General features: G+C 38.7%; 2 protein-coding genes across 11 annotated transcripts in view; one reads left to right on the forward strand and one right to left on the reverse strand.

The window, feature by feature from the left end:
* LOC125672460 (uncharacterized) overlaps positions 1-18611 on the reverse strand; it is a 19197-nt gene extending 586 nt beyond the window's left edge. Inside the window, exons 1-9 of one of the 5 annotated variants that reach the window (XM_056162188.1) lie at positions 17800-18611; positions 14119-14217; positions 13926-14014; positions 8813-8901; positions 7451-8262; positions 6952-7096; positions 5479-5587; positions 2802-2903; positions 548-649 (exon numbers count right to left, since the gene is read on the reverse strand). In XM_056162188.1, the coding sequence (XP_056018163.1) occupies positions 548-649; positions 2802-2903; positions 5479-5587; positions 6952-7096; positions 7451-8262; positions 8813-8901; positions 13926-14014; positions 14119-14217; positions 17800-17888 (1636 nt within the window). In that variant the 5' untranslated portion in view covers positions 17889-18611. Of the gene's footprint in view, positions 1-547; positions 650-2801; positions 2904-5478; positions 5588-6951; positions 7097-7450; positions 8263-8812; positions 8902-13925; positions 14015-14118; positions 14218-17344; positions 17610-17799 lie in introns of those variants that run through there. The other 4 variants (XM_056162189.1, XM_048908717.2, XM_056162190.1 and 1 more) reach the window with 4 other exon arrangements.
* LOC125672461 (scaffold attachment factor B2-like) overlaps positions 17583-19466 on the forward strand; it is a 15533-nt gene continuing 13649 nt past the window's right edge. For 2 of the 6 annotated variants that reach the window (XM_048908720.2, XM_056162187.1), the window contains exon 1: positions 17586-17751. In XM_048908720.2, the coding sequence (XP_048764677.2) occupies positions 17623-17751 (129 nt within the window). In that variant the 5' untranslated portion in view covers positions 17586-17622. Of the gene's footprint in view, positions 17752-19466 lie in introns of all 6 variants that reach the window. The other 4 variants (XM_048908719.2, XM_056162186.1, XM_048908718.2 and 1 more) reach the window with 3 other exon arrangements.

Here is a 19466-nt window from a genome sequence, read left to right on the forward strand (position 1 = left end):
TGAAAACTGTCATAATTCTTCCGATTAGGTACTTCACCCCTTGGAGAGTGTGTATTTTATGTTTCATTTGAGAATTTTGCACTCGTATAGAGACATCAACATTTTCAAATGAAGTTTCACTAATTTTGACCTTCGGTGCTCAAGGAAGTAGCAGTGTGAAGGTTCTTTGTTGTGCCAACACCTAATGTGACACAGGACCTCCATTTTACAGGTCATATCTTGAAGTAATCTTAGCTGAGATTCAGCTTGGTTGGATATTTGGCTTACACCTTCACCGCATCAGTCCAAAAATCAAGTCAAACCTCAGCCAAGATTAATCTTGAAGAAGTTGTAATAGAATAGAAATTACCACATAGTCAAAACTATCAAAAAACATATCCCTTGGATTCAAACTAGATATAAGATATTGTTAGAGAATAAAACCTGAGCCTTTTGGGTTTTGTTTTAATTTTCCAACATTTCAAAACCGAGAGGTTATTCACTGATAAAATCCTACATGCTGTGTTTATTTGTTAAATAATCGTAGATAGAAATATTTAAGGCTCACCTATAAATGGAGACCACAACATGGCTGACTTGCTGTGTGGGGGTGAAGGACTCCATTGGTGTTCCGCTGGAGCTTTGACGAACTTAAGATCATGCAGACATTCTGAAGTCAGAAGCAGAGTATCATGTTCTCAATAGCCAATTATAACTGATGAACCAGAGCATCATGTTCTCAATAGCCAATTATAACTGATGAACCAGAGCATCATGTTCTCAATAGCCAGTTATAACCAATGAACCAGAGCATCATGTTCTCAATAACCAGTTATAACCAATGAACCAGAGCATCATGTTCTCAATAACCAGTTATAACCAATGAACCAGAGCATCATGTTCTCGATAACCAGTTATAACCAATGAACCAGAGCATCATGTTCTCGATAACTAGTTATAACCAATGAACCAGAGCATCATGTTCTCAATAACCAGTTATAACCAATGAACCAGAGCATCATGTTCTCAATAACCAGTTATAACCAATGAACCATAGTATAATGTTCTCAATAACCAGTTATAACTGATGAACCAGAGCATCATGTTCTCATTAACCAGTTACAACCAATGAACCAGAGCATCATGTTCTCAATAGCCAGTTATAACCAATGAACCAGAGCATCATGTTCTCAATAGCCAGTTATAACCAATGAACCAGAGCATCATGTTCTCAATAGCCAGTTATAACCAATGAACCATAGTATAATGTTCTCAATAACCAGTTATAACTGATGAACCAGAGCATCATGTTCTCAGAAACCAGTTATAACCAATGAACCAGAGCATCATGTTCTCAATAGCCAGTTATAACCAATGAACCATAGTATAATGTTCTAAATAACCAGTTATAACTGATGAACCAGAGCATCATGTTCTCAGAAACCAGTTATAACCAATGAACCAGAGCATCATGTTCTCAATAACCAGTTATAACCAATGAACCAGAGCATCATGTTCTCAAAAACCAGTTATAACCAATGAACCATAGTATAATGTTCTCAATAACCAGTTATAACTGATGAACCAGAGCATCATGTTCTCATTAACCAGTTATAACCAATGAACCAGAGCATCATGTTCTCATTAACCAGTTATAACCAATGAACCAGAGCATCATGTTCTCAATAACCAGTTATAACCAATGAACCAGAGCATCATGCTCTAAGATAACTGGTGAAATTTTAGGTACATGTTATTTTTACCCAGATACATTGCAAAACACTTTCATCTCATTTTAAATTCTCCCCAAACCATTGAATTCAAATTCACCTTGAATTGAATTATCCCATTGAGGATGATCATAAGGATGAAGTGGGCAAAAATAAAACTGGCAAAAATTTCAATGCATTGGTTGGTACAATAACACCATGATATGATCAAAATCAACATGCAATAATGTATAATGTCATAAAGCGATAATGATGATTTATAAAATTTTGATTCACAAAAATATATCTTCGGTTATCTTATTGCAACAAATCTATGCAAATGGTAATTCTCAATAACAGGAGAAAAGACTGACAAGTTTTGACTTTTTAGATAGGAAACAGTTGCACTGATCTTTTTAAACATATTAAAGTTGTATGGTTGGAATTTCGACAAATTTTGTTCACTTTGTAAAATACTGTTAAACAATTGCACATACGTATTTATGAAGCTGTCATACATTATTTCACCTGTTTTAACCAGAATTATGTGGTTTTAAATCGGTGTTTACAAATAACTGTCAATCAGCCATTTCTAAAGCACAAATCACGTGACAATCACGTGCCCAGTCCAGAGGAAAGATTACTGGTAGTCTTATCTGTGTAAAGCTGTGTATTTTGTTACAACAGTACAGTGACATAAGTTTAAGAGAAATAAAACATCAAATACCTCTTTAATAGTAAATTGTTGTTTTACGCTTTTTCAGCTTTAAAGTTAGACAGTTGCGTCTTAGTTATTTACATCATGTTGGGATTCCCCTTACGCACATGGGATCATTTATAGATGCATAGCAGACTTAATCAGTGGCAAATGTATTTTGGGGTTCCAACTATATTTACTTTTTAAATAATCTTCTCATTGTTTTCTTTTACATGCAAATGTTTTCAAGCATGCAATAAAGGGAAAGTTAATAAAAATAACTAATTCATCTGCTTTAAAGTAATTCTGCACAAAAAACCAATAGATGAACAGCTGACCATACAGCTTTAATGTGCTGAAAAATCTGACCTAAATCTTGTCACACAGACTGAGCTCTACTCTAGATAACATTCTACCTGTATTTTCCAGTGAAGTTTCCTCCTGAAGTTGATAAAATCTTGTTAGTACTAATTCCAAAATATTCTTTGTTCTCAGCACCTCAAATAAATTAGCTTCATCTGGAATAGACATGTACAAGCTATCTACAAAGTTGTATGTTTCCTGTTAAACCATGTACAAACTAGTATATGTTTCTGTCATATGTTTCAGGGGCTGCATTCAATATCATAGAGGCTGCTATGCTAGATATCTAGGTCTATTGAATGCACTTTATGAATTAACGCTTGTTATCTCTATGTAGGGCTAGCCTAGATGTTCGTTCAATTTCATATCACTATCTAGCTACTATGTAGCTGCTATGATCTTGAACGCAGCCCTGTCAAATAGTTGTCTATTTGAGTTCCCTCCCACCATCAGAACCACAGGTTGAAATGCAGTGTTAAAAACCTGTGGGTTCTGATGATGGTTCCCTCCATAAAGATAGGAAAGCATATTATCTTGTATATCTTAGACTTGTGGAAAAAAATCTGTCATTCTACATGTCAGAGGAGTGCCTTAAAATGGCTTTTAATGATAGTGCTAACTTCCTAAGTTGAATCAACAATGACTTCCGATAACAACATTTTGTTCTTCAGAAAACTCTCTTTAGCAGTAGTACAGTCCTGCAAGTCAGGCCTAGAGTTTTGTACAAAGTGTCAATACCAAAATTCTGACCTATAGACAAATAATAGATTGTTTTATTAATACGACTGTGGGATTTGGAAATTCTACCATGGGGGCAAGATTTGCTGACTATGATGTGTCCTAGACAGCAGATTCTGGTCTCAAGGTAGCTCACTACATCAAAACTTAACCATATACATTTTATGACACTACGTCACAAGATGGTGATTTAAATGTTTGTGATCAAACTTGTAAATTGAAAATCCCAAGATTGTCCCCTCAAAATTAAATGAAATCAAATTATCAAAATTTGAAGAATACAGTACAAAATATAGTACTTCACCAGTGTTCACTATGCAGTGGGAATCAAATGACATCATAACAGAGTGAAACAAAACTTTATCTTCAAATATGTCACTACACATTCATATAGACCTACCATCAGACATATAGACTTACCATCAGTCATATAGACATATAGACCTACCATCAGACATATAGACCTACCATCAGTCATATAGACATATAGACCTACCATCAGTCATATAGACCTACCATCAGACATATAGACCTACCATCAGTCAATATACCTATCATCAGTCATATAGACCTACCATCAGTCATATAGACCTACCATCAGTCATATAGACCTACCATCAGACATATAGACCTACCATCAGTCATATAGACCTACCATCAGTCATATAGACATATTGACCTACCATCAGTCATATAGACCTACCATCAGACATATAGACCTACCATCAGTCATATAGACCTACCATCAGACATATAGACCTACCATCAGACATATAGACCTACCATCAGACATATAGACCTACCATCAGTCATATAGACATATAGACCTACCATCAGTCATATAGACCTACCATCAGACATATAGACCTACCATCAGTCAATATACCTATCATCAGTCATATAGACCTACCATCAGTCATATAGACCTACCATCAGTCATATAGACCTACCATCAGACATATAGACCTACCATCAGTCATATAGACCTACCATCAGTCATATAGACATATAGACCTACCATCAGTCATATAGACCTACCATCAGACATATAGACCTACCATCAGTCATATAGACCTACCATCAGTCATATAGACCTACCATCAGACATATAGACCTACCATCAGTCATATAGACCTACCATCAGACATATAGACCTACCATCAGACATATAGACCTACCATCAGACATATAGACCTACCATCAGTCATATAGACCTACCATCAGTCATATATAGACCTACCATCAGTCATATAGACCTACCATCAGTCATATAGACCTACCATCAGACATATAGACCTACTATCAGTCATATAGACATATAGAGCTACCATCAGTCATATAGACCTACCATCAGTCATATAGACCTACCATCAGACATATAGACCTACCATCAGACATATAGACCTACCATCAGTCATATATACCTATCATCAGACATATAGACATATAGACCTATCATCAGTCATATAGACTTACCATCAGACATATAGACCTACGATCAGTCATATAGACCTACCATCAGTCATATAGACCTATCATCAGACATATAGACCTACCATCAGTCATATAGACCTACCATCAAACATATAGACCTACCATCAAACATATAGACATATAGACCTATCATCAGTCATATAGACTTACCATCAGACATATAGACCTACGATCAGTCATATAGACCTACCATCAGTCATATAGACCTACCATCAGTCATATAGACATATAGACCTACCATCAGACATATAGACATATAGACCTACCATCAGACATATAGACCTACCATCAGACATATAGACCTACCATCAGTCATATAGACCTACCATCAGTCATATAGACATATAGACCTACCATCAGACATATAGACCTACCATCAGACATATAGACATATAGACCTACCATCAGACATATAGACATATAGACCTACCATCAGACATATAGACCTACCATCAGACATATAGACATATAGACCTACCATCAGACATATAGACCTACCATCAGTCAGCTCTGTTGTCAGCTCCTCCAGCATCCTCCTCAGACTGTCATACTCTTGTTCAGCTCTCTGCAGATTGGCTGCCATGTCATAGCCTAAATCACGATCAAACTGTAAAAGTGTGATACATGTACTTAAACTAGATCATGATTCAACTGTATAGGTATAATAAATGTAAATCAAAATACAAAATGATCAAACTGTAGAGGTGTAATAATTGTAAATCAAAATACAAAATGATCAAACTGTAGAGGTGTAATAAATGTAAATCAAAATACAAAATGATCAAACAGTAGAGGTGTAATAAATGTAAATCAAAATACAAAATGATCAAACAGTAGAGGTGTAATAAATGTAAATCAAAATACAAAATGATCAAACAGTAGAGGTGTAATAAATGTAAATCAAAATACAAAATGATCAAACAGTAGAGGTGTAATAATTGCATTTTAAAATAGATCACAATCAAACTGCAAAGTTACAGTTGACTCTTGATAGCTCAAAGTCCAAGGGACCTTCAGTTGATAGAACTTCGAGAGATCAAGAGTTTGAGAGATCAAATCCGAAAATTAAAGGTCCAACTATTATGGTTCAGATTTTACTGCAACCAGAGTGCATATTTACAACATCCTGGCATTGTTTTGAAACACTTTCCTTCTTACTTTAGGTACGTGTAATCGACTTGATTTTAAGAACATGGAACTTTATTTTGCATAGATAAAAAGATTTTTTAAAGTTAATGTATTTATTTGTTGTTTTTCTTGTGTTAAGATAGATGTACATTTACGAGACTTTTTCATCCATAATGATGTTTCACAGTCACTAACTATACAGAGCACAATCCATCTCAGAATCGTCACAATTTTCAGTTACTTTACATAAAACACACATATAAACAACAATGATTCCTTAGCATGTCTCTAAATCGTATTCTCAATTGTCAAATCCAAAAAAGTCTTAAAGTTGGCCATAGTCAAATTGTAATGAAAACAAAGCACACTGAGGTGGAGAGTTAAACTGACCAATTAAACAATTAACTATCCACCCCACAAGGCAATGTGTCACCTACAAAAACACCTAATTAACACAGCTGAGCTAGCCCCTAGCATTCAATGTTATCCTGGTAAGGTCCAGCAGAAATAATTGTATGCATGAGTGATGAAGTGTATATGCTACCACCAATTTGAGAGATTGAGAGTGCAAAATATGGGACTCAAATTTTCACTTTGAGAGATTGAGAATAAATTTGCTTAATTACATTGAGAAAAAAATCGGGACCATGATTTCACTTCCAGAGATCGAAGTTTGAGCCATCAGGAGTCACTTGGATAATAATTGTACAAATAGATCATGATCATACTGTACAGGTGTAACTACAAATAGATGATGATTATATCCCAATCTTCACATGTATACAATGTATAAGATACTGAACGTACAGAGAAACAGGATTTCTGCCTCTTCCGTTTCCTTACCAGTCGCTCTAAAGAATCCAAGAAATATTGTCCAGACTTTGTAGAGTCCACTTTCTTTGTGACTTTTGTGACAGCTAATTTTTGTCTCAGTTTGTGGTTCAAAGAAACTAACCTCCTCAGTTTGACTGGAATGTCTATATCATTTCTGAAAATAGAGAATTGAAATGAAATGAATTCCTTCCTGCATGCTGCATCCTACTTTATAAATGATAATGATCCCATTTAAATTTTTGTTTACATCGTATTCAGCAAGGGCAGCGTTTTTAAAGTCTAAAAAAATTTCCACTATCGGGCTCTAACCTAGAACCTAACACTAGTGAAACAGAAAATGGCACTTGACAATCTCACTTCAGATAAAGCTACATATTCAGATCTCATGCAGTGTTACAGTACTTTTATGGTAAATGTTCACTATACACAATCCAAACGTTTCACTTCATCAGGAGCAGGCACACCTATGACATGTGTAGTTCTAATGAGATCTGATACCTCTACCTACCCATTTTTTAACAAGTGAAATCTGTTATCAGCTTCCGGTTCACCAATGTGTTCCTTGAATGTTGCACCACTAACACTAGGTGCTGGACATTTCTCCACACGTACTGATTTCGAGTCGATGCAACTAGAGTGCCCAGGCGGTGACTTCGTTTTCTCTCTAGAATCCGGTGATGTATCATCCATTTCAAATTTTTCATTATTCTTTGTCTCTATTTCACCTTTCTCCATGCTTTGTGATTCAGCACTGTGACCCTGACTGATAACCTTGATCTGACCAGCACTGTGACCCTGACTGACCTGACCAGCACTGTGACCCTGATTGACCTGACCAGCACTGTGACCTTGACTGACATGACCAGCACTGTGACCCTGACCAGCACTCTGACTCTGCTTGATCTGACCAGCAGCAGGTGTCCCTTTCATGGCCTTTGTTGCACCTCTAGGTACAAACTTTTTGCTCCTTGTTCCCTTAGTCATGGCTTCCTGATTTGTGGAATTTTTAGGAAATGAAAGACATGGATTTGTTTGAAAGGGTGCTTTAACATGATATTTATTGGATGGCGGTGGTCTGCTCATTCCATTCAGCTTTCTGATTTCTGCTTTTTTATTTTGTGTAAGTTTATCAGAAGTTGATGTTTTCAATATTTTGTTTTTAACATCATGTTTAATGGAAGAATTTATCTTATCAGTAGACATGGCAGTCTTTGGTTTTCCCTCTTCATCTGTTTTCAATTCTTTCCTTTGTGAAGATGAAGCAAGTGTTTGTGAAGATGAAGCAGAGGTCCTTGAATAACTCTTTGGACACTCCTCAGTCTGCCATATAGAGAATTGTTTAAATTTAGCACAGAAAACTTTATTTATAAATTTTACTATTTCATATTTTATTCTGCTCTGTTTATGAGAAGATGAAATGAATACTGTAGAAATTCCACTGAGTCAAAATTTCACAGATTATTAATTTTGGTTTGGTCTGCAGGTTTGAAATTCCACTGAGTTGCATGTCACATGAAATTAGCTTACATACTTTATATCTGCTGGTATGACATTACGTGGATTTTATGTGACCGTGAACTCCAGCGGAAATAAATACTGCATGTAAAAATGTATGTTTACAGTTCCTACTTTAATTATACACGCATTAATGGTATAATGGTGATATAAAAACAAAGGAAACATAACGTGATTTGCATAATTCCTTCCTATTAGAACATGTCTTTTTCTGTGGGCCTCTTGCTTTTAACACATGTAAGTTTTGTCACATGCTTTTTTTCTGTGGATCTCTTGCTTTTAACACATGTAAGTTTTGTCACATGCTTTTTTCTGTGGGTCTCATGCTTTTAACAGGTGAAGTTTTACCACTTGCCTTTTTCTGTAGGTCTCTTGCTTTCTGGGCCTTAACAAGAAGTTTTTCCATGGCATCCATTGCCTCTTTTTCATCTTGCGTTAAGCTTTCTGAAATTTAATGATCTAAAACATAAATGCAATATAAAATGTGTTATTCTTTAAAAGAGTATTGAATAAATGTATATCTTGAAAACCTTATGTATGCTATGAATCAACTTTGGGCAGACAGTGGGGTTAGCTTCTCCCTTCTCTCAAAACATATCTCTCATCCATCTCCCTTCTCTCTCTCATTCATCTCCCTTCTCTCTCTCATCCATCTTCCTTCTCTCTCTCATCCATTTTCCTTCTCTCTCTCATCCATCTCCCTTCTCTCTCTCATCCATCTCCCTTCTCTCTCTCTCATCCATTTTCCTTCTCTCTCTAATCCATCTCCCTTCTCTCTCTCATCCATCTCCCTTCTCTCTCTCATCCATTTTCCTTCTCTCTCTAATCCATCTTCCTTCTCTCTCTCATCCATCTCTCTTCCCTATCACTCATCTCCTTTCTCTCTCATCCATCTCCTTTCTCTCTCACCTCTCCCTTCTCTCTCATCTATCTCCCTTCTCTCTTTCATCCATCTCCTTTCTCTCTCTCATCCATCCTCATTCTCTCTCATCCATCTCCCTTCTCTCTCTCTTCTCTCTCACTCATCCCCCTTTTCTCTCTCATCCATTTACCTTCTCTCTCACTTATCTCCAATCTTTCTCACTCATCTAACTTCTCATTCACTCATCTCCCTCATCCATCTCCCTTCTCTCTTATCCATCTCCTTTCTCTCTCATCCATCTCCCTTCTCTCTCATCCATCTTTCTTCTCTCTCACTCATCTCCTTTCTCTCTCACTCATCTCCATTCTCTATTATTCATCTCCTTTCTCTCTCATCCATCTCCCTTCTCTCTCATCCATCTTTCTTTGTTCTCATTCATCTCCAATCTTTCTCACTCATCTCCCTTCTCTCTCATCCATCTCCCTTCTCTCTCATCCATCTCCAATCTTTCTCATTCATCTCCCTTCTCTCTCATCCATCTCCATTCTCCCTCTTCCTTCTCCCTCCTCTCTCATCCATCTCCCTTCTCCCTCTTCCTTCTCCCTCCTCTCTCATCCATCTCCCTTCTCTCTCTCACTCATCTCCCTTCTCTCTCACCCATCTCCCTTCTCTCTTTCATCCATCTCTCACCCATCTCCAATCTTTCTCATTCATCTCCCTTCTCTCTCATCCATCTCCCTTCTCTCTCTCTCTCATCCATCTCCCTTCTCTCTGATCCATCTCCATTCTCTCTCTCTGATCCATCTCCCTTCTCTCTCTCACTCATCTCCCTTCTCTCTCACTCATCTCCCTTCTCTCTTTCATCCATCTCCTTTCTCTCTCATCCATCTCCCTTCTCTCTCATCCATCTCCCTTCTCTCTCATCCATCTCCTTTCTCTCTCATCCATCTCCTTTCTCCCTCATCTATCTCCCTTCTCTCTCTCTCATCTCCAATCTTTCTCACTCATCCCCCTTCTCTCTCATCCATCTCCCTTTTCTCTCATCCATCTCCCTTCTCTCTCTCATCAATCTCCCTTTTCTCTCACTCATCTCCAATCTTTCTCACTCATATCCCTTCTCTCTCACTCATCTCCCTTCTCTCTCATCCATCTCCCTTCTCTCTCTCACTCATCTCCAATCTTTCTCACTCATCTCTCTCTCATCCATCTCTGTTCTCTCTCTCATCCATCTCCCTTCTCTCTCACTCATCTCCCTTCTCTCTCACCCATCTCCCTCACTCATCTCCAATCTTTCTCACTCATCTCCATTCTCTCTCTCTCATCCATCTCCATTCTCTCTCATCCATCTCCCTTCTCTCTCTCATTTATCTCCAATGTTTCTCACTCATTTCCCTTCTTTCTCACCCATCTCCCTCTCATCCATCTCCCTTCTCTCTCTCACTCATCTCCCTTCTCTCTCACCCATCTCCCTTCTCTCTTTCATCCATCTCTCACCCATCTCCAATCTTTCTCATTCATCTCCCTTCTCTCTCATCCATCTCCCTTCTCTCTCTCTCTCATCCATCTCCCTTCTCTCTGATCCATCTCCATTCTCTCTCTCTGATCCATCTCCCTTCTCTCTCTCACTCATCTCCCTTCTCTCTCACTCATCTCCCTTCTCTCTCACTCATCTCCCTTCTCTCTTTCATCCATCTCCTTTCTCTCTCATCCATCTCCCTTCTCTCTCATCCATCTCCCTTCTCTCTCATCCATCTCCTTTCTCTCTCATCCATCTCCTTTCTCCCTCATCTATCTCCCTTCTCTCTCTCTCATCTCCAATCTTTCTCACTCATCCCCCTTCTCTCTCATCCATCTCCCTTTTCTCTCATCCATCTCCCTTCTCTCTCTCATCAATCTCCCTTTTCTCTCACTCATCTCCAATCTTTCTCACTCATATCCCTTCTCTCTCACTCATCTCCCTTCTCTCTCATCCATCTCCCTTCTCTCTCTCACTCATCTCCAATCTTTCTCACTCATCTCTCTTCTCTCTCTCATCCATCTCTGTTCTCTCTCTCATCCATCTCCCTTCTCTCTCACTCATCTCCCTTCTCTCTCACCCATCTCCCTCACTCATCTCCAATCTTTCTCACTCATCTCCATTCTCTCTCTCTCATCCATCTCCATTCTCTCTCATCCATCTCCCTTCTCTCTCTCATTTATCTCCAATGTTTCTCACTCATTTCCCTTCTTTCTCACCCATCTCCCTCTCATCCATCTCCCTTCTCTCTCACTCATCTCCAATCTTTCTCACTCATTTCCTTTCTCTCTCATCCATATCCTTTCTCTCTCACCCATCTCCCTTCTCTCTCTCATCCATCTCCCTTCTCTCTCACTCATCTCTAATCTTTCTCACTCATCTCCCTTCTCTCTCATCCATCTCCCTTCTCTCTCACTCATCTCCCTTCTCTCTCTCATCCATCTCCCTTCTCTCTCACTCATCCATCTCCCTTCTCTCTCATCCATCCATCTCCCTTCTCTCTCATCCATCTCCCTTCTCTCTCTCATTCATCTCTCACTCATCTCCAATCTTTCTCACTCATCTCCAATCTTTCTCACTCATCCATCTCCCTTCTCTCTCTCATCCATCTCCCTTCTCTCTCACTCATCTCCAATCTTTCTCACTCATCTCCCTTCTCTCTCATCCATCTCCCTTCTCTCTCATCCATCTCCCTTCTCTCTCTCATTCATCTCTCACTCATCCCCAATCTTTCTCACTCATCTCCCTTATCTCTCATCCATCTCCATTCTCTCTCTCTGATCCATTTCCCTTCTCTCTCTCATCCATCTCCCTTCTCTTTTTCATCCATCTCCCTTCTCTCTCTCTCTCTCTCTCTCTCTCTCTCTCTCTCTCTCTCTCTCTCTCTCTCTCTCATATCCATCTCCCTTCTCTCTTACTCATCTCCAATCTTTCTCACTCATCTCCCTTCTCTCTCATCCATCTCTCTCTCTCTCTCCATCTCTGTTCTCTCTCTCTCATCCATCTCTGTTCTCTCTCTCTCATCCATCTCCCTTCTCTCTCATTCATCTCCCTTCTCTCTCATCCATCTCCCTTCTCTCTCTCTCATCCATCTCCCTTCTCTCTTAATCATCTCCAATCTTTCTCACTCATCTCCCTTCTCTCTCATCCATCTCTGTTCTCTCTCTCTCTCATCCATCTTTGTTCTCTCTCTCATCCATCTCCCTCCTCTCTCATCCATTTCCCTTCTCTCTCTCTCATACATCTCCCTTCTCTCTCTCTCATACATCTCCCTTCTCTCTTACTCATCTCCAATCTTTCTCACTCATCTCCCTTCTCTCTCATTCATCTCTGTTCTCTCTCTCTCATCCATCTCCGTTTTATCTCTCTCATCCATCTCCCTTCTCTCTCATCTATCTCCCTTCTCTCTCTCATCTATTTCCCTTCTCTCACACTCATCTCCAATCTTTCTCACTCATCTCCCTTCTCTCTCATTCATCTCTCTCTCTCATCCATCTCCGTTTTATCTCTCTCATCCATCTCCCTTCTCTCTCATCCATCTCCTTTCTCCCTCCTCTATCTCCCTTCTCTCTTTCACTAATCTCCAATCTTTCTCACTCATCTCCCTTCTCTCTCATCCATCTCCCTTCTCTCTCATCCATCTCCCTTCTCTCTCATCCATCTCCATTCTCTCTCATCCATCTCCTTTCTCTCTCATCCATCTCCCTCCTCTTTCTCATCACTCTCACTCATCTCCAATCTTTCTCACTCATCTCCCTTCTCTCTTTTCCATCTCCATTCTCTCTCATCCATCTCTGTCCTCTCTCTCTCTCTCTCATCCATCTCCGTTCTCTCTCTCATCCATCTCCCTTCTCTCTTACTCATCTCCAACCTTTCTCACTCATCTCCCTTCTCTCTCATCCATCTCTGTTCTCTCTCTCTCATTCATCTCCATTCTCTCTCTCTCTCATCCATCTCCATTCTCTCTCATCCATCTCCCTTCTCTCTCTCTCATCCATCTCCCTTCTCTCTTACTCATCTCCAATCTTTCTCACTCATCTCCCTTCTCTCTCATCCATCTCTGTTCTCTCTCTCTCATCCATCTCCCTTCTCTCTCATCTATCTCCCTTCTCTCTCTCATCTATTTCCCTTCTCTCTCTCATTCATCTCCAATCTTTCTCACTCATCTCCCTTCTCTCTCATCCATCTCCCTTCTCTCTCATCCATCTCCCTTCTCTCTCATCCATCTCCATTCTCTCTCATCCATCTCCTTTTTTTCTCATCCATCTCCCTCCTCTTTCTCATCACTCTCACTCATCTCCAATCTTTCTCACTCATCTCCCTTCTCTCTTATTCATCTCCATTCTCTCTCATCCATCTCCCTTCTCTCTCATCCATCTCCCTTCTCTCTCATCCATCTCCCTTCTGTCTCACTCATCTCCTTTCTCTCTCATCCATCTTTCTTCTCTCTCATCCATCTTCTTTCTCCATCACTCATCATCTCCTTTCTCTTTCACTCATTTTTGTTCTATCTCATCTCTCTCACTTCCCCTTTAGCAATGTTTCCTTCAACAAAAATGTTCTTCATATCAAAACATTCCCGAACCTTACCTCTGTGGACTTCTTCGGATTTGGGATTTTCAGAGTGTGTGTTCATGACATTGAACATTTCTTTGTCATCAGGTGGACCTTTTCTTGGCCTACAAAAAGGAATTCACCATGTAACATATGTGTGAAAATGGTTCAAAGTATGTAAACACCATCAGATTTCCAGAAAGTAGAAATTGAGAAATACATGCATTACCAAGGCTTGAAGAGCATCTGCAGCTGGGAACAGTCATACTGTAGCGTTCTTATCTTCTTCTCAATATCTCGCTGTAATTCTGTCACATATTGACATGCACTACAAAAATGTTTATAAATGGCAATTGAACATATGATAATCAACTATCATATACTGGGTAAATACATGAAGACATTGTAATATGCCACAACTGCACATCATGATTTTAGGTCCAAACACTTTCCAAACCTGTGACTGTTTGATCTACTGATTGTTTGCTTCACGTTTAAATATTTTAAACTCTACGAGTCTACCTATCTGTATCCACTAAAATCATTGGTGACATCTTATCACTCTCTTCATATAGCATATTCATCTAATTTTAGAAGTATGTTTTGTATGTTCAACAGAAGTCCAAAAAGTGTCTTCAACATTTCAGAGAGAGTTTTGACGCCAAAACCTTCACATCATCATCAGCTGCTACAGTCATGTTGAAATAATACACCATGGGTTTTATGTGGATCCATAACCAAGGTATGTGACAATGTGTATGTACACAAATTATGCAATTAAATTGTTTTAAAAGAAATGTCCCACTATTTCGAACCATTGTTCATCACACACTGTAGATCTATAGGAGAAAATTGGTTGCAATAGCACTCACTTAGCAACCAGGAGGCCCAAGTTGAATTCTCAAGCCTGACACCTCATAAAACTCTTTAACAAAAATAGTGACTGGATCTTCTCCAGCTGTCCAGAATTTGAAGAGAAAGTCTCGGGTCTTTTGGATATGACCTTAGAAACAAAGATCCTGTTTCATGCAATGGAAAGAACCTTCGCTGGTATATGACCAAAAGGTTAAATTTTGTTGCACTTCTCCTACAGCTGGTGATGCTTTTACAGGAGTGAAAAATTTGTAAATGGGACATATAGCAACAAACATGACAAACTGTGTTCAAAATAGTGGGCGTGTCAAGCCTGCTCGAGAAATGATAGCTAGCAGTCTCATTGCTGCAGCTCCCTGGTTGTTAAATATTAAGATGTTTGATATTAGTTCTAGCTAATTAGGAATTCACAACTTTTCGTGCAACCCAATCTTAACTATCTAATTATCTATTAGCTAACTTTCAATTAAGAATTCAATTCTTAGTTTCGAACTTAACTCAAAGTTGATTTATCTAATATTCCTGCAACTGGATTAAGATATTAAGATCTGACTTTATGACTAGGGACCTATAGAACTACAGCTAGCAGTAACAATGTCTACTAGTAAGTTTAGTATCATTTGATTGTGTCTTGATTTCTGCATGTTGCTGGTGTAAAATAAAGTAATGGAACATACTGTTACTGCAAACCACAGACATCGGACATTTGGAAAGAATGGTTCATAAGTACAGCGGTCCAGAATTTACAAAAATGAATACATATACAGATGAAACTGTCTTAGCAAACACCTGAAATAATTGGCCACTCCTGACCAACGGCCAATTTTAATCCCTTTGACAATTCTTCCTATATATTTGTACTCAAATAAATGGCCACTTGACTAATGTTGTGCCACTGAACACTGAACCTCTGGAGTACCTAAGGAGACTGTGCTGGGTCCATTGCTATTCCTTATGTATATCAATGATTTACCTACACAAGTGAAGTCAAAAGCTTGTCTCTTTGCAGATGACTGCCTCCTGTATCGGAAGATTAGCAGTCCAGAAGACACAGCAGTGCTACAACTGGACCTAGATAGCCTCCAAGAATATCTAATTATCTGAAATAAATTGGTTAATGGCATTTAACCTTGACAAATGCGAGGTCATCTGCATTCCACAACCAGGTCTTGAATATGACCAACAGAGCCAAGTACCTGGGTGTAACTATTACCAACAATCTTAGCTGGAACCACCACACAGACCAGGTGTGTAAGAAGGCAAACACCACCACAACCTTTCTCCAGAGAAATCTTCCATTCTGTCCCTGGAAAACCAAGGAGATGTGCTACACATCAATGGCCAGACTTCAAGTGGAATATGCTTGTACTGTGTGGGATCCCTATACCCAGTGCAACATCAATAAGCTGGAGAGTGTGCAGGGCTGCAAGATTTGTGGTGGCCGACTATTAGACCACCAGCAGTGTCACATCTATGATTCAGCAGCTGGGATGTGAATCACTTCAACAACACAGACAAGCAGCAAAAGCAGTAATGATGTACAAGACCATGCGCTCCCTAGTAGCCATTCCATCTTCCCCTTTCCTCTACTCTGCTATTCGAGGCTATCAACATCAACTGGAGATCACTTTTGCCAGAACAGACACATTCAAAGTATCTTTTTTTCCATTTGGTATCTTCCTGTGGAACTCATTACCACCTAGTGTCAAAGGAGCCCAATCCCTTGACTTGTTCAAGTCAGGGTTGCCAAAGATTTGTAAACATTATGTGAAAGTACTCTTTTAAACCAGTTTATAAATTGTAAAAATTGTAAATAAAGGACTCTCCCCTGCACATGTGTCCCTTTTAAAATCATCAAGTGTGATGATGCCCACAAGGCCCTGCACTTCAAAGGAAGAAGAGAAGAAGAAGAATCCCTAGCCATTAGGCTCTTTAACTATTCAGCAGCCATTTTGTTAAATGGCACATTTTGAGTGTGTGTTTGTGTCTGTCTATATGCATATGTACTTGGTTCACCTTTCAATTTGATTGGCCTGTTGTGTCAGAGCTCTCAGATTTTATACTAGAGGCAAAACATTGTTATTGTTAACAATAGTAAGAGGTAAAATAATTTCTCCAGATCAACCATTATTTAAGAAATTTATTTTGCTACATCGAATGACAGGGGGTAAGTTCTACAGTTAAATCCCTTGACAATATCATATTTTGTTAGAATATCAGGTTGATGTGAATAGACAGTTTTTAAAAAAAGCACAGGGAAAGGGAGGGGCAGAACCAGGAAGGGAGGACTTGGATGCAAATATATGATGTGTAGGTCTTTAAAAAATTCAATTTGAACGCGTCAAGAATAGTACAAGTATAGAGTGAGTACGGGTGTGATAAACAATGCTCTGATTAATGAAAAAGTGAAGATAACAAACAGTGATCAATCTCATATGTACAAAATTAAAAGTATTTCCTTCCATAATTTTATTGACAGAGTTTACAGCTACGTAAAGGAAAGATACTTTTTTTTCAAGTTATTATAAGTACTCAGGTCAAGGATAAAACACTGTTTGAACATTTAAAGACCAGTAACTTACTATTCGAGGGTTGGTAAACAAACTAAATCCAAGGAGGCCGACATTTTGAAAGGAAAAAGTGCAGTTAAGTCATACGGATATAACTCGCATGTCCAGTTAACAGATAAAATTTTCCACAATTTCTTTAGATATCACTTTAGCAATATAAGTATGTCATTAATTAATGGTTCTTAATAGCATGATGACATAGATGGATACAATAACATCTCGAAATAATCCTGGACAAATGAACTTTATTATCGATTTAGCGATCGTCATCCGGGGATTTTAGAAGGCCAATGATGGCGACTGAAAATACGCCTCGAAAACTTGCAGATTTGCGTGTTGTTGATTTACGCCAGGAATTAGAGAAAAGAGGTTTAGATAAAACTGGAGTGAAAGCTGTATTAACAGAGAGATTGCAAAAGGTATGTTACAAATAAATGGGTGCTTTTGCATATTTTTTTTTTTACTACCTCGTGTGCCCGCCATGTTGTAAGGAAACCCCTTTCTCGTGATTGCACATGAATTCACTAAATAGGCCTAATTGTTTTCTAAAACACATTATCTGTGCTTTCTTACTGTATATTCATAGCGAACAGATATGTCACTCAGTCAGTTCTGATAAGTCCATGCCACGGGTCCGAGGCCTAGGGTCATCACATTTTATAAACAACAGGCAACTGAAGTATGGACACTACTACCCCCCCCCCCCCCCCGCATTTTTATTTTTGCGGTGACAATATCTCCGATAGATGTGGATTCTCTGTGTATCTAATCCTAATTTTGATTTATGTAATACGCCGGTTTCGAGATACGTTCGAGTTATTTCCCTGTAAAGAACTCTCGTACAAAGTAAGGCGCAAAACAACTTGTTTGGAGTCAAGTGAAATCGTACCCTGACCGACTCGTACCCTGGTCAACTCGTACCAAATAGGTCCACTTGTACCCAACAGGCAAAAAGTCAACACATATCCAAGAATCTTGTTACGAGTTGACTCCTCTTCAATTGATGACAACTCGTACTTAAGCTATATGCGCATATATATTGCATTATGGGCAGATTCTTGGGTATGAGTTGACTTGTCTTTTTGGTACAAGTTGGTCAGGGTACGAGTTGACTAGAAATCACTTGTTTACATGCGGGAGTGGGACGAGTATTCGTCACTGCAGAAGTAAATGTACTTAGTAGTTTTCTCATACGCTGTTTCATCACCTGAATTCAACTGATACACAAACTAAGCAAGTAATAAGTATTCAGGGAGTAATTAAATACACGGAATTCTTTTAATATATCACGTAATTTCGTTGGTCGTACGTATCGTATCCAGGATTCAAATATGACATTGTTCTAGTAAAAGTTAAACATTTCTTTCAATATTATTTTGCATTTCCTACAATTACGTATTTAAAGAGAAGCTGCTTTTGATACATTTTATTATCAGGGTTTCAGTGAAAATGTCGTCGGACCGACGGACATGTCTGGTAATTTGACTCTCGGTCCGGTAAACTTCGTTATACTTCCGGTCCGAATGTCCGGTGACTTTCCAGCAACGGTTTCGGAAACTACGCAGCATTTCCCCCCCTTATATAACTGGTACCGATAAACGGTACCATTCCCAATGCCAAAAACTGTTGATTTTTCCCAATTTTGAGACTAAAAATTCCCAATTCACTCGCCGAAAAATGGATCGCTGAAATCGTAATTTTCTTAGTCTGAAACGTTGTACGAGTTAACTAAAATGTTCACTTCCGGTATCAAATCGAAAGTACAGATCATGGCAGTGTGTTTTGTAGAGCTACGATGATTCCTTATGTTTCACAACAACAAATGTTACCGTAAAATAGTTTGTAAAGAGATGAATACTTCTTGTTTTGTTGTATTTTTTCTTTTTTTTTAGTTGAAATCACTTGCCTATATATTGGTAGAAAATTCCCAATTTGTTCGATTTTGATGCTATTTTTCCCAATTGAATGGGTACAGGTACCAGTGGGTAGGAAAAAAAATCGCTGCTACGTTTTGACTTCTAGTTCCGTTTATAAAAAAAAAACCATACAAAAATGGCAACATGTTCCAATTAAAATGGAACAGTAATGCAGTCCACTGTAAACCGTTAAAACGAAAATCCAATGACCAGGAGGC

Source organism: Ostrea edulis, chromosome 4 (genome assembly GCF_947568905.1).
Source record: "Ostrea edulis chromosome 4, xbOstEdul1.1, whole genome shotgun sequence".
Taxonomy (NCBI): Eukaryota; Metazoa; Mollusca; class Bivalvia; order Ostreida; family Ostreidae; genus Ostrea; species Ostrea edulis.